Consider the following 14,631-nt stretch of genomic DNA (forward strand, 5'->3'; position numbering starts at 1 on the left):
AAAACAAAGACTGAGCCTCTCTCAAATCACTTTCAGCTTTGTTAAAAACTTTTATCTGTCTCTAGTCGTATTCATCTGTCTGCACAGACTTAGTAGGCATTGCCCACATATTTTCATGCATATAATATTTAGCATTTTGTTGAATGCTTTCAGTTTTAAAGAACTTCATATGTATAGAATCATGTGATTCCTGCAAGAGTTCTGTTAAAATTGTATAGTAATATTCTTATCATATGACAGTTAGAGGAGGGCTGAGTGAGTGAGTGGCTTATCTAAGGCTGCCTTGTGACTTCATGGATGAGAGGAGATTTTGCCTCCCCAATTGGAACTCATAGAATCCAAATTTGTGAGAATATGTACTAAGAAGACATGCTTCCAACTAGGAGTGTCACTGTTTTGCCAAAAGATGTGAATGGGTCAGCAAGTGAGTGTGTGCACCTTTTCAGGATGAGTGCCAGGAGAGATTAACTTCCCCATTGCACTATTTTCCCACCAAAAATTGCCCCCTGAAAGTAGTGATTTGCCCCCCCCCCAAAGTGAAATAACCACTTGTGGGACGTATGGCTGCTGTGGGGAGTTTGGCAGGAAAATGGTACAATGGGAAAATTGTCTCTTCCTTTATGCCCCCAGGTTGGCCCCCTTCTGTGTGACTGTATTTGTCTTGAAAGTACATCTCTTGTGCAGTCTTTGCAATCAGGAGGACTAGAAACTTTTTTTTTTAAACTGGAAGCTGAAATTCCACACCCAGTCCTGCATTCTGTGCTTTTTAATGTCTCCTTTGAAACTGCAGTATTCATATACACAGTGTCCTGGGTGTGTTGCGAAGGTGCCATACAATGACTCTCTGTTCTCTTTCCCATAATTTCAGGGCTCAGGCCAGGCTGTCCCTCTGGTGGTGGAGAGTTGCATCCGCTTCATCAACCTCCATGGTAAGAAACTGTGCTAATGTCCCCATTGCCTGCTCCCGTTTCAAAAGTTCTTGAGGCAGGGGTCTTTATATGGGTCCCCAACTTTATGTCCTAATTGTGAGTGAGCAGAAGACTAAGGAAAACACACTATTTCCTCATTTAAAAATGTGACTATTCCCTTAGGGGATGACCATAGTTTAGTATTAGAACATGTGCTTTACACGTAGAGGGCTCTGGGCTCAGTCCCCAGCATTTCCAGGTCTGACTGGAAATGACCAAGACCTCTCTTTGAAACTCTGGAGACCTTCACCCAGTCCCACCCAGATGGGACTGGACACCAGGGAGAAGTACAGACAGGTAGCCCGATCTTGTAGGGCAAGGGTCAGGAAGGCTAAAGCACAGTATGAGCTGAGGCTGGCCAGAGATGTCAAGAACAACAAAAAGGGGTTGTTGTTTTTTTTTAAAGTATGCCCAAAGAAGAGAAATGAGAGGGTGGGATTGCTCCTTGATGCTCAATTGATGTCTGGAGACAAAGAGAAGGCTCAACTCCTACTTTGCGTCTTTCTTCTCTCGGATAGAGAATTGTGCAAATGTGGGTGCTGGATCCTTCATTGATGGGGGGGGGGGTATGTTATATCCCCACCTGGATGACACAGGTCTGCAGATTAGGATTGACAGGGAACTAGTTAGAAACTATTTAACTGGCCTAAATGAATTCAAGTTATTTGGACCAAATGAACTGTATCCCAGAGTACTAAAGGAACTTGCAGGTGTACTTGCAGAGCCTCTGTCAATTATCTTTGAGAAATCCTGGAGGACGGGGGAGGTGCTGCTAGGCTAGTGGTCCCAATCTTTAAAAAGTGGAAAAAGAAGACCCAGGAAATTACAGACCTATCAGTCTGACTTCAATACCAGGGAACAAATTATAAAACACACAGTCTGCACACATCTAGACAACAACTCAGTTATGAATTTGTCAAAAATAATAATCTCCAAACAAATCTCATCTCCTTTTTTGATTGGGCTACTAGCTTATCGGATGGTGGGAATGCTGCAGATATAATAATTTATCTTCAGTAAAGCATTTGAAAAGATTCCACATGACTTTCTAATCAGCAAGTTGGTAAAATATGAGCTAAATTATACTATCAGGTGGTTTCGCAACTGGTTGGACAGCACAAAGAGTGCACAAAGGATGTTCGTCAATGGCTTCATGTCAACCTGGAAGACAGTTTCAAGTGGGGTGTCTCAGGACTCTGTCTTGGGCCTGGTTCTCTTTAAAATCTTCATCAATGACTTGGATGAAGGGATACAAGGGGACCTCATCAAATTTGCAGATGACACCAAGCTGGGAGGAGTAGCAAATGCAATAGGAGACAGTAGAAGCATTCAGGAAGACCTAGACAAAATAGAATACTGGGCTGAAATGAAAAAGATGAAGTTCAACAAGGACAAATGATATATTCTGCACTTAGGCAAAAATAACTAAAGACACAGGCTTGGCCTCACAATAGGCTTGACTTGGCAGCACAATATGTGAGAGGGATCTTGAAGTTGCAGTGGATCACAAGATGAACATGAGTCAGCAGTGTGATGTAGCTGCATAGAAGGCTAACACAATTTTAACCTGCTTTAGTAGAACCGTAGCTTCCATGAGAAATTGTGGTTCCACTTTACTCTGCATCAGTTAGGCCTCACCTAGAGTACTGTGTCCAGTTCTGGGCACTTCACTTTAAGAAAGATACAGCCAAACTCAGAGGAGAGAGACAAGACAAGAGGACAACAAGAGAGACAAGCTCAGAGGAGAGAGCAAGACAAGAGGATAACAAGCCCTACAAAGAAAGGTTGAGAGAACTTGGTATGTTAAGCCTGAAGAAGAGAAGGCTGAGATATGATAGCTCTCTTCAAGCACTTGAAGGCCTGTCATATGGGACAACTTAGTTCTCAACTGCCTTTGAAAGTAGAACTAGATCCAATGGTTACAAACTGCAAGAGAAGAGATTCTGATTGGATATCAGGAAAAAATTTCTGGCAGTAAGGGCGGTTCGGCAGTGGAACAGATTGCCAAGGGAGGTGGTGGAAATCACTGGAAATCTTCAAGCAGAGGCTCGACAAGCCCCTGCTGGACATACTCTAGGAGGATTTCCTGCTACAGACAGGGGGTTTGACTAGATGAACTTTTAGGTCACTTCCAACTCTGTTTCTCTGATTCTGTGTGTTTACAATGTACCTTTTGTCTTTTCCCCAGGGCTGCAGCACGAAGGTATTTTTCGTGTGCCTGGCTCCCAAGCGCAGGTGACAGAGATCCGGAATGCATTTGAGAAAGGTGAGTGGGGGTTGCCCAAAGGTGGCTGCAGGTGTACAGAGAAAAATGTAGTTCATTGCAAGTGTTTGAGTTTTCCAGAAGGAGAAGAAATGGCAAGGGGACAGCAGGTTATAGATCCAGTTGAGGTAGTGGGCATAAATTGACTGGACTGAGGAGAGACAGAGGTGCACTTCAACAATGAGTTAGTGCAGCTTCTTTTATGTTGAAAAGTGTGCCAAGGGAAGAAATTGTAACAGGTCTAAATCTCTTGGTCTGTCTGTCTCCTGGAAGGTGGAGGAAGTTATTCAGAAAGGACCGTGTGGATGGGGAAAAGTACACTGTAATGACATTATCCCTTCCACCAGGTGAAGACCCTTTGGCAGATGGCTGCATACAGCATGATCTGGATTCAGTAGCTGGAGTGCTGAAATTATATTTCCGGGGACTGGAGAAACCCCTTTTTCCTAATGATGTTGTCCCTGAGCTGCTAGCAACAGCCCGTAAGTGTGCATGCACATGCATGTGCATATATGCATGCATGCAGATCTATGCTTTTGCCTATGACATTGATGCTGTTTCCTATACTTGTAAGTGTGTGATGAGCCAGTGAAGGCATTGTTTTGGAGTGAAATTGTTGAGCAATTGCCCTTACCTAGCTGTGGAATCTCTCCCTCTCCACTCTGAAAAACAAATTTGTTTTCCTTTCAAGTTATTTACATTTGACTAGGTTACCTGAGGCAAGGTAAAACTGTTGTATGGGATGCATCTGCCCCATTGACTACCACTTGACCCTGCTTGATTGAAATAATTCAGGGCCCAATCCTATCCAACTTTCTAGTATGGTGCAGTCACAATGCAGCTTCAAGTTAAGGGAACAAATGTTCCATTACCTTGAGGAGGCCTCTGTGATTGTCACCCCACCACAGGATGCAGCACACACCCCATTGGCATGGCTGCACCGGCACTGGAAAACTGGATAGGATTGGGCCCTCAGTTACTAGAACTGTAATTAGAAAGAAGCTCATGCTAATTATGGAAAGCAACACAGCTCTTAGCAAAATGCTATTACAATGTGCAGGTGGTGGTGATGGTACAGGGGCTGCTATTTTCACAGGGTTCCCCCCATATCTGTGCTTTCTGTATCTATGGTGGGGGGTGCTGGAATGGAACCCCCATGAATATAGGGAGACACCTGTATTAAACAAGCAAAATGAACACAACTGTTTGGCAATGTAGTACAGACTTGTGAGCAGCCATTTGCCTAGCTGCCAAAAAATTTTATGAAATTTTGAATAAAATTTTTTTTTTTTTAAAAAACACCTCTTGCAATTGACCAAGCAAAGAAGTCTTTCAAACACTGATTTTTTTTCTTTTTTCTTTTTCTTCCTCACTCGCCCTGGTCTCTGGAATTTGCTATTCTTTTTTCACTCACTTTAAAGAACATTCAGACAATCTTCAAATTGTTCAGTCAAATTGTTGCAGTCCATTATTTTCCTTGTGGCCCTCCTGTGTTTTTTCATACCTGAGTTGTGGTTATTTTGTTTGCAGTGAAAGAATTTCAGTATCTAAGGGTGCAATTCTAACCCCTTATGTCAGTACTTTCCAGCACTGGCATAAGGGCAGTGCAGCTCTGAGGTAAGGGAACAAACATTCCCTTACTTTAAGGAGGCCTCTGTGAGTGACACCCAACTGCAGGATGCAGCACACGTCCCAATGGAAAGCACTGACATAAGGGGTTAGGATTGCGCCCAATCTCTCTAGTGTAGATAGGCAATGCACTGATGAAATTTCTCTGGACTCCTATGCCTTTAATTTTATCACTTTTATTACTTGGTTTTATTACTTCCTATCGATAAAGGCTGGGGGAATGGATTGCCCCTTAGGTGGCTTCTCTGACTTGCCCCAATGTCAGTTTCTCTTCTCATTATAACCAACTAATAGTGGGAAGCAAATCCACTAAACAGAAATTTGACCATTATGTGCTCAGCAAGGTTATGAATTATAATGTTCAAACATGAGAATTAAACAGCTTTTTTTCTGTATTGTACTTGTGGGTGTATACAAGTACAGATATGCCCCTCTTTTAATGTTCTCTGAATCTCAAATACCCCATTGTTTTCCAGAGCTGGATTCTTCAGCTGAACGCATCTCCCACCTCCAAGCTCTTGTTTCCCAACTCCCGTCCACTGTGCTGGTCGTTCTCCGGTACCTCTTTGCCTTCCTCAACCAGTGAGTATCTGGGGTCTGACTGATGATGTTCTTGCACTGCAGTACTTTTATCCTTGCTTCATTGAGCACCGTGCTGCTGGGGACAGTGAAGGGGGATTTCAGTGGAAAGAGCTCTCTGGGGTTAGGTGGGCTCCTCTCATCTAATGCATCTTCTACCCTCAGTTTATCTCAGTACAGTGATGAGAACATGATGGATCCCCACAACCTAGCTGTGTGCTTTGGCCCCACCCTGGTGACGGTCCCTGCAGGCCAAGATGCTGTGTCAGTGCAGCCCCACATCAATGAGGTGGTGAAGTGTCTGATAGTGCATCACGAGGCTGTCTTCCCAGGAACCAGCCAGCTGTCTGGTCCCCAGTACGAGAAGGTCATGGCCCTGACTGAGGAGGAATACTGGTATGAGGGATTTTGGGAAAAAGTTGACTTTGCAAGGAAGTTAGCAATAGATGTTGTTCACTTTGTATGTGTGCAAAATATATACAATATGAAAACTCACTAGATGTATTATATCTAATACCTGATCTTTAATATGGTGCGATATGTAACACTGAACGGTGTTCCCATCCCGTTTGAAAGACACCTTCAGCAAAGTGGTAGCCACCAACTCTTTATCTCTCTTTTCTTCTCTACTCATACTCTGCAGTGATGTGTTGCCACTAGAGGCTACAGCGGAGGAGCCTGAGACAGAGGAGACCCCTGAAACACCAGCAAGTGAAGATGGTGAGTGGTGGTGGTGTGTTGTGCGTGGAGGGGGGGGGAATCCTGAGCAGTCAAGGTCAGTAGGGCTGGCTCAAGATGACTTCTTGCCATAGGAGCAAATCACTTATACTCCACCCTCGGTATCTTATTGTGGCAGGGAGTGGGGTCCAACTATTCCCTGTTCAAGGGAGCAGCAGAGCTAGAGATGGGGGAGGAGTTCCCCCCGTTTTCTCAGTTGCAACGCCTTTTCTGTGCTCCATATAAATGTAAGTGAACTCTTTCCTTTCTTGAAAACGAGAGACAAGGGCAAATAACTGGGAGACCAGGCAATCAGAGACACAGTCTTGCCCCCTGTTCATCTGAGGGCCTAGGGCAAGGGGGACGGGGGACTTGAGCTGTTTCTTTTGGGGACTTGTGCTCCTACAGGTTGGAGATAGAAAGGATGTAAGATCATGCAAGTGGAGCTCCAGAAGAGAGTAGGATAATAATAATAATACTGGTATTTATATACCGCCTTTCTGGTCATTACTCCTCTGACTTTTTTTAAGGGGGTTTACATAGGCAGGCTATCTCTAAACCCCCGAGGGGATTTTTTACAATGACAGAAAGGTTCTATCTTTCAAGAACTGCACAACATTTCAGATGGATCTTTCACAGTCTGGTATCACTTCTGGCCCCCAGTTGCCTCCCATGCTGGCTGGCAAGCAGCTCCTTCATCTCTCACTTGAAAGGAAGGGCAGCCAAGTTGCTTCTTCGCTCACACCAAAGAGCAGGTGAAATAACTCGGCTCAGCTTGTCAGCTGCTTCAAGGTCTCGCCAATCACGGAGCTGCCAGTGGCCTAGAACTGGCAACCTTCAGATATTATCTTCAGGCTAACGGAGGCTCTACCCTCTAGACCAGACCTCCTGCCCTCCTGCCCGGGATGAGGAATGGTAATCAGGTTGGACGCCTGAATTCTGGGTTTCTCTTGGCAAGGGTGCACGTGCTTCCTGTAGCCGAAGCTTCATCTTGGCAAGCAATTGAACATAAGAAGAGCACCACTGGATCAGGCCAAAGGCATTCTAGTCCAGCTTCCTCTATCTCACAGTGGCCCATCAGATCCCTTAGGGAGCACACACCACAAGATACTTGCATCTCACTGCCACTTCCCTTCATTTGGCATTCTATTTATGATCACACACCACCACCACCACCACCACCCCCAGCAAAGACACCAGACTGCAATTGGGTTTAACTTGTGCTACTTTATTTAACACAGTGACCAATTTTTAATGCACGAAACCAACTGAATATACCTTTTCTCCCTCGCCAGTCTGGGATAGATGAAAAAAAACTGCCATCCACGGCCAATTCAGATGACAGAAAAAAATTTCTTACCCAGCCCTCATGCTGAACAACCAGCTAATCTCAGACTGTAAATACCCATCATGGCTTCTAACCCGTGATCGAGTTTTCCTCCAGAAATCTGTCCAGTCCCCTTGTAAAGGCATCTAGGCTGGATGCCATCACCACCTCCTGTGGCAAGTAGTTCTTCAAACTAATTACATGGTGGGTAAAGAAATATTTCCTTTTGTCTGTCCTAACTCTCCCAGCACTCAATTTTAGTGGATATCCCCTGGTTCTGGTGTTGTGTGAGAGGGAAAAAGCATCCCTTTATCTGTATGTTTCAATCATGTCCCCCTCAGGCACCTCTTTTCTGACTGAAGAGCCTCAAGCACTGCAGCCTTTCTTCGTAAGGGAGATGCCTAATCATTTTGGTAGCTCTCTTCTACACCTTCTCTAGTTCCACTACATCCTTTTGCTGAACTAGTACTGGACTAGTACTGAACACAATTCTCTAGGTGCGGCTGTACCATTGACACTGCACATTGGGTTGACACTTTCATCGAGCTGTCCACCAGCATCCCAAGATCTCTCTCCTGGGCTGTCATAGACAGCTCAGACCCCATTAGCCTATATGTGAAGTTTGGATTTTTTACCCCAATGTGCATTACATTACACTTACCTACATTGAAATGCATCTGCCATTTTGCTGCCCATTCTCCCAGTTTAGAGAGATCCTTACAATCTCTTCTGGTCTTCACCGCTCAGAAAAGTTTAGTATCATCCGCAAACTTGGCCACCTTACTGCTTATCCCTATCTCTAGCTCATTTATGAACAAGTTGAAAAGCACTGGTCCCAGGACAGATCCCTGGGGCACACCGCTTTTTACCTGTCTCCATTGTGAAAACTGCCCATTGACACCCACTCTCTGTTTTCTGGACCTCAACCAATTCTTAATCTCTAAGAGGATCTGCCATCTAATTCCCTGACTGATGTTTTCTCAGCAGCCTTTGGTGACGGACCATGTCAGACGTCTTCTGAAAATCCAAATATATAATATCCACGGGTTCTCCCACATCTATATGCCTTTTGACCTTTTCAAAGAATTCTAAAAGGTTCATGAGGCAAGAACCTTTACAGAAGCTGTGCCGACTCTCCCTCAGCAAGGCTTTTTCTTCTATGTGTTTTAAGATTTTATCCTTAATGAGGCTTTTTACCCTTTTACCTGGAATAGACATTAGGCTGACAGGTCTATAGTTACCCAAGTCCCATCTCCTTCCTTTTCTAAAGATTGGCATGACATTAGTTATCCTCCAGTCCTCTGGCACCGTGGCCATTTTAAGGGACAAGTTACAAATTACAGTTAAAAGACCAGCAACTTCATTCTTCAGTTCCTTAATAACTCTTGAGTGGATGCCATCTGGATCTGGTGATTTATTAATCTTTAATTTATCAATTCGGTCTAAAACATCTACTCTTTTAACCTCTATCTGACATAGGCTGCAATCCTAACCTCACTTTCCTGGGAGTAAGTCCCATTGAACACAATAGAACTTACTTCTGAGTAGACCTAGTTAGGATTGTGCCCTAAGGGTGCAATCCTATGCTGCACTGGAACAGGCAAGCCAAGAGGCTTGCACTGTATCCAGCACAGGATAGGGGCCATAGGCGGCTCAGCCAGAGGCAAGGGGAAACATTTCCACTTACCTCTGGGTAAGGGCCACCGGTCCCTATGGGTCTTCTCAGACCTGCGCCACCTCTTGAGGTAGCGCAAGTCCAAGGAGAGTGGAGCAGCTTGAAGCCCTCTGAGCTCCCCAGGAACACAGGTTGGGATCTGGCATTATTGCTGGATCCCAGCCCCACCTCCTGCTCCCTGCCCCTGATGTCTCAGCAGTGACATATATTGTGACAATGAGAGCGCAATCCTATCTTGCACTGGAACAGGCAAGCCAGGAGGGCACCACAGTGGCTCAGCCAAAGGTAAGGGGAAACTTTTCCCCTTACCCCTGGGTAAACCACTGCAGTCCCTATGGGTCTTCTCAGACTTGCACCACCTCCTGAGGTGGCAAAAGCCAGAGGAGAGCAGAGCGACTTGAAGCCGCTCCACACTGCTCGGGAACAGGGGTTGGGATCTGGCATAATTGCCGGGTCCCAGCCCCGCCTCACGCTCCCCACCCACCGGCCACTAGAGCTGCCCACTACCCGCCCTCCTCCTGCCCTGGAACTCCTCCCTCCTGCCTCCCCCCACCCACCCACCCCAGAGTCTTACATCGGCCGAGTTTGGTCAATGCAAGACTTGGTCCCTCCGTTGGTGTGGAGGCTGAGTTCAGCCTCCGTGGGCCAGCACACCGACCTAGCTGACTCACAAGGAGGCCCAAGGGACTTGCGCTGGCCCAAGGGTGCCTCAGGATTGCGCCCTAAAAAAGGCAAGTTCAGCAATGTTATTTTTTAGGAAAGGGACTAGAAACAAACGGCAAAGACACAACTGCTGTTTCCCCAGTATTCTGGCCACATTTGGAACACTTATTGTTTCCTTCCAGAGTGTGATTCCCAGTCCGAGCCTGTGCCCCGCTCTGGTTCCATGGGTCAACATGAGGAGCAGTTTGTTTCGCAGCGAGCGGCACTAGTTGGCTGGCGACGAGGTGAGCGTGGTGGCAACCGGGGAGCAGTGCCCCCCATTGTTCTGTCTGACAGGTGAGTTGCACATCTCAAAGGGAGAATCTGAGCAGAGGGTTAGTAGCATGAAATAAAAAGGAGATATTCTGTATTTTTAAAGCAGGAACGGTGTGGCATGGGGCAGTCTTGCATTTATCTTTATCCTGCCTTCTGTCATAACACTAAGACTTTTTAAAAATCGAAGCAGAAAAAGGGACATTTGTCGGATAGCTATAGCAGGCCTTATTAACAGCTGACAGGCAGGAAAATTGGTGGTGTGACTACTGTCCTTGTTGGGGGAGAAGGTGCTGCAAACCTTTCTCCTCAGAAACAAGAGAGAATTTTGAACATGTGACGCTGAGTCAGATCAATGGTCCATCAAGCTCAGTGTTGTCTACACTGAGTCATTGTGGCTCTCTGGGTTTCAGATGGGGGTCTTTTTTCCACCCTTGCTTGGAGATGCCAGAGGTTAAATTTATTTTTTTAATCCACATTTTTATACCACCCTTCCTCAAAGGAGCTCAGGACGGTGTACATAGTTCCTCTCCCCTTTTGTCTTCACAACAACCCTGTGAGGTAGGCAAGGCTGAGAGATAGTGACTGGCCCAAGGTCACTCAGGAAACTGGCTGAGTGGGGGATTTGAAACTGGATCTTCCAGCAATAAGTTCAACTCCCAAAGCAACCTGGCTGCAAAGCAGGTGCTCTATTACCTGTGGCTCCATTCTCATACTGACTTTCCTTTCCTAACAGGAAAGTTAGCAAAGCCTGGCTAAGGCTAGCAGGGATTCCTGGACAGAAACTCTTTTGAGGAGTGGGATGGGGCCCTTAGAGGTATATTCTTCATAAAGGACAGGCTCATGGCACTGAGTCAAGCTGACCTGACACATGCAGTAGAAAAAGGTAGTAGAATTCTAAGGTAGTTCAGAATGAACTGTATCATTATAGGCTACGCGGCATTTTTATTTTTCAATCCTTCCTCTCTGTATCTCTAAAAAAAATGCAAAAAACACCATATGAATAGAAAACTAGCACAGCAGGGATGGGCCTGAGCTAGGACCTTTCTCCCTGCTGTGCTAGCTTTCTACACGGAGGAAGTTGTGCATAAGAGAGCATTGAAAAAACACACAGTTTTTTCTGTCTGCTGCCTGAAGTGGTCCAGTTCATTCTGTCAACTCTGGATTCTGCTACCTCATTCTACTGAGTATGGAGACGGACCCTCATTAACTGCTCAGAGCCTCATTAACTGCTACGATGGGCAATATAGGGAAACACAGGTACAAAGAACAGTGGCCACGGGAGAGGGACAGTCTGACTTGTATCCTTTTTGCAGTTCCAGCTCATATATGTATATGCTTTTCACCACTGTCATGAGGTCTAGGAATTTAGGGGTTTGTTTTGTTAAAGAGAAGAAAAATGGAGGTGGGACTCACTGGGGGACCTAGAGGGGGGCAAACGGGGCAAATGCCCCAAGCGCCAACCCTCCAGGGGCGCCTCTCAGACCCTCACCCCTGCACCCCCCAGGAGGAGCGCCCAGGAGTGCTGCAGAGACACAGCTTGCTGCCCCCCTCCCCTCCTCCTTTATAGGAGACACTGACGCTCTAGGGTGCCCATCTTGTCTCCTCTTATCAACGAGGAAGGGAGGGGGGCGGCCCAGTTGGCGCTGAGACACTACCTGAGAGGCAGCTTCCCGCTGCCTCCCAGGAGCACTCCTGGGCACCTCTCTCTGCCTCTGAGGGCATCCCTCAGAGGTGGAAGGGAAGGGGCGCGTGCCTCCTCCAACTTCGGAGAAGATGCGTGCCACTTCCTGGGCTCTAGTGGTCTCCTTTGGAGTGGTGTGGGGCTGCTGGAAGCCCGCCTGTTTGGGGCGCTGCTTCCAGCAGCCCCAGAGCGCTCCAGAGGAGGCCTCTGTGCTGCTTACAAGTGGCACGGAAGGCTTCGCTGGCCCCGGGGCTCCCCTCCTCCGCCTCTGAGGGTGTCCCTCGGAGGTGGAGGGGAATCTGCACATGCCCCCTCAGACTTCGGAGGAGACGCGTGCTGCTTCCCAGGTCCCCACGGAGCCTTCCACACTACTTACAAGCGGCATGGAGGTCTCCACTAGAGTGGTTTGGGGCCGCTGAAAGCAGCCCTAGACCGCTGCCATGGAGACCTCTGCGGAAGGTCCGTGGAGGCCTTGGCTGCCTCCTCTGTTCCCCCTTGTTTTCAAAGGGGGAACTGAGGAGGTAGCGGCACAGAAGTAATTGCAGTGACAATGACGTCACCGCAATTACTTCCAGGTCATTGTCACCACAATTACTTCCGGATCAGTGGCCGGGGGTGAGAAGAGTGGGGCGCAAAAACAGGGGGTGAGGGGTGGAAAACGGGGGGGGGTTGCCCCGGGCACGGGTTGCCCCCGGCGCGGGGACTCCACAGGAACGCCTCTGGTGGGATTTCTTAAAAATGGAGCAGGAGGCCTGGATGTTTTCCTCTCTATGCTTGGTTAATTTAGGCCTGCCTGCTTCTCACAGATGGCATGACTGCATGGATACTGGCTCCCCAAGGTCTAAGCATAGGTTTCTGTGCTCTAAGCATTCTCAAACTGTGGGTCAGGACCCACTAGGTGGGTCGCAAGCCAATTTCAAGGAGGTCCTTATTCATTTCAATGTGTATTTTGAATATATACACTGATGCTACTATGATATTTGATTGCATTTGGGGAAAGATTTCACATATTTTAACAGGTGACTATGTCTATGCCTTTAACAATGATAGTCAGTGGGGCTTACTCCCAGGTAAGTAGATAGGATTGCAGCCTTTGGGATGTTTGAGGAATTTTTAAAAAACAGATCAGCAACTGCTTGGGAAGGTTAGGAGGGATCTTCTTTATTTTAAATAAATTTTTGAACTTATTGTAAACTTTTAATTTACTTACTTGATTGATTGATTTTGATCACTTGGAGGTGTTAAAAAATTTTCCTGCTTGATGATGTCACTTCTGGGCATGACATGACTTCCAGGTTAATAACATCACTTCTGGTGGATACCAACACATTGTCATTCAGGAAAGTGGGTCCCAGTGCTAAGAAGTTTGAGAACCACTGCTTTAAGGTCTTCTAGAAGTCTGGAAAGTTATCTATAAACATCTTAGAGCAGCTCAGGAGGAAACTTTGTCCCACCTTTTAATAAGTTTCTATGCTCCTCTGTCTCTTACCCTGACAGTGAGAAACAATCTAGTCCCCGGAGCTCCAGGTTGGAGATTGACACGGGATCCTCTTTGGATGAACTACTCCCTGAACCAACCTGCAGGTAGGAGGTGGCATGGCAGGTTTGTAACACAGGAAGGAAACCTAAAAAATGACTTCATTTCAGCACTGTATGATGAAAGATGGTGACTGCAATATGAATTGTTGATTTCCATCCCCGGCAGGCCCGTAGCCAGGATTCTAGGGGGGGGGGGGCAATTATGTCAGGTATCTATACTGGTGTGCAAAATTAAGGATAAGTATGGAGAAACATCAAAGACCCATAACTAACCCAAATTTCATTAGGAGGAAATATTTTGGGTTGTTTTTTTTTGTTTTTGAAAGATGCATTCATTATCTGTAAAGCAATCTAACAATGATCTGAATAGAATAAGTGCATCTCTGTATGCAATGTAAAATCTATTTGTCTACATCGAAATAACATGCAACTTGTCCTTTCATTTTGGACACCAGTGCAATACACAGACTTGCAACACTGCAAAAGTAAAACATATCACTATGATACAGGTAGTATTTACTTGTATTGAAAGCCTTTCATTTGCTGATGACAAAAGTAAATTTACTTTACCTAAAAGCAAGAGGAAAGATATTGAAGTAAAATATAGCAATGCCATGGAACATTAGTTTTTTACGTTATTCATTACTTTTAAAAAGCAAGGTACAGAAGATTTGAAACTACCTAGTAGAGCTGAATTCTCCTATCTTTCTGAGAATTGAATCTTCTTAGAACCTTTTCCACACATAAATTCTTGGTTCTCTTTAGCTCAAAAGATAGTTATACTAAATTAGCCATTCTTGAGTGAGACACTGATAGTCTTTGAGGTCTGTTAATTCATGTAAGCACTGAGAAGGTCGATTCACAAACTGCTGTGCTACATACAAAAGTTCTTACTGCCGCTAACATACTGTTAACAATCTTCAAAGGCACTCCAGTGTTTGTATATATCACTGAAGAAATTTCACTTTTCAATTTTGTTCTTCTCAAGGAAATGTTTTACTACTTTCATTTCTTCTTTACTTGGAATGGTAATATTAAAATTTTTAGATAATTAAACCTACCATTTTCATCATCTAAATTTTCTGCTGCAATTATTGCCTGAAGAATCTCTTCATTGTCATGGAATCTTCTTCTTATTTCGACTAGCACTACATCCAGAATTTCAAAAAAGTCAGAAGCATGCTTACTGTGGGTGTCACTACATGATGCTCTGTTACCTGTTGTTTCAGACACCACATAATCATCAAGTAAGGAATTAAATTTCCTTTTCCTTGG

The 14,631-nt window shown here is 45.6% G+C and overlaps 1 protein-coding gene across 1 annotated transcript in view; it reads left to right on the forward strand.

Moving 5' to 3' along the window:
* The window catches only part of ARHGAP4 (Rho GTPase activating protein 4), a 74,019-nt gene that overhangs the window by 51,855 nt on the left and 7,533 nt on the right, over nt 1-14,631 (forward strand). Inside the window, exons 13-20 of the mRNA XM_066613683.1 lie at nt 869-929; nt 3,157-3,234; nt 3,579-3,713; nt 5,337-5,442; nt 5,605-5,835; nt 6,083-6,159; nt 10,004-10,157; nt 13,315-13,401. Coding sequence (XP_066469780.1) covers nt 869-929; nt 3,157-3,234; nt 3,579-3,713; nt 5,337-5,442; nt 5,605-5,835; nt 6,083-6,159; nt 10,004-10,157; nt 13,315-13,401 — 929 coding nt within the window. The remainder of the gene's footprint in view (nt 1-868; nt 930-3,156; nt 3,235-3,578; nt 3,714-5,336; nt 5,443-5,604; nt 5,836-6,082; nt 6,160-10,003; nt 10,158-13,314; nt 13,402-14,631) is intronic.

Source organism: Tiliqua scincoides, chromosome 2 (genome assembly GCF_035046505.1).
Source record: "Tiliqua scincoides isolate rTilSci1 chromosome 2, rTilSci1.hap2, whole genome shotgun sequence".
Classification (NCBI taxonomy): domain Eukaryota; kingdom Metazoa; phylum Chordata; class Lepidosauria; order Squamata; family Scincidae; genus Tiliqua; species Tiliqua scincoides.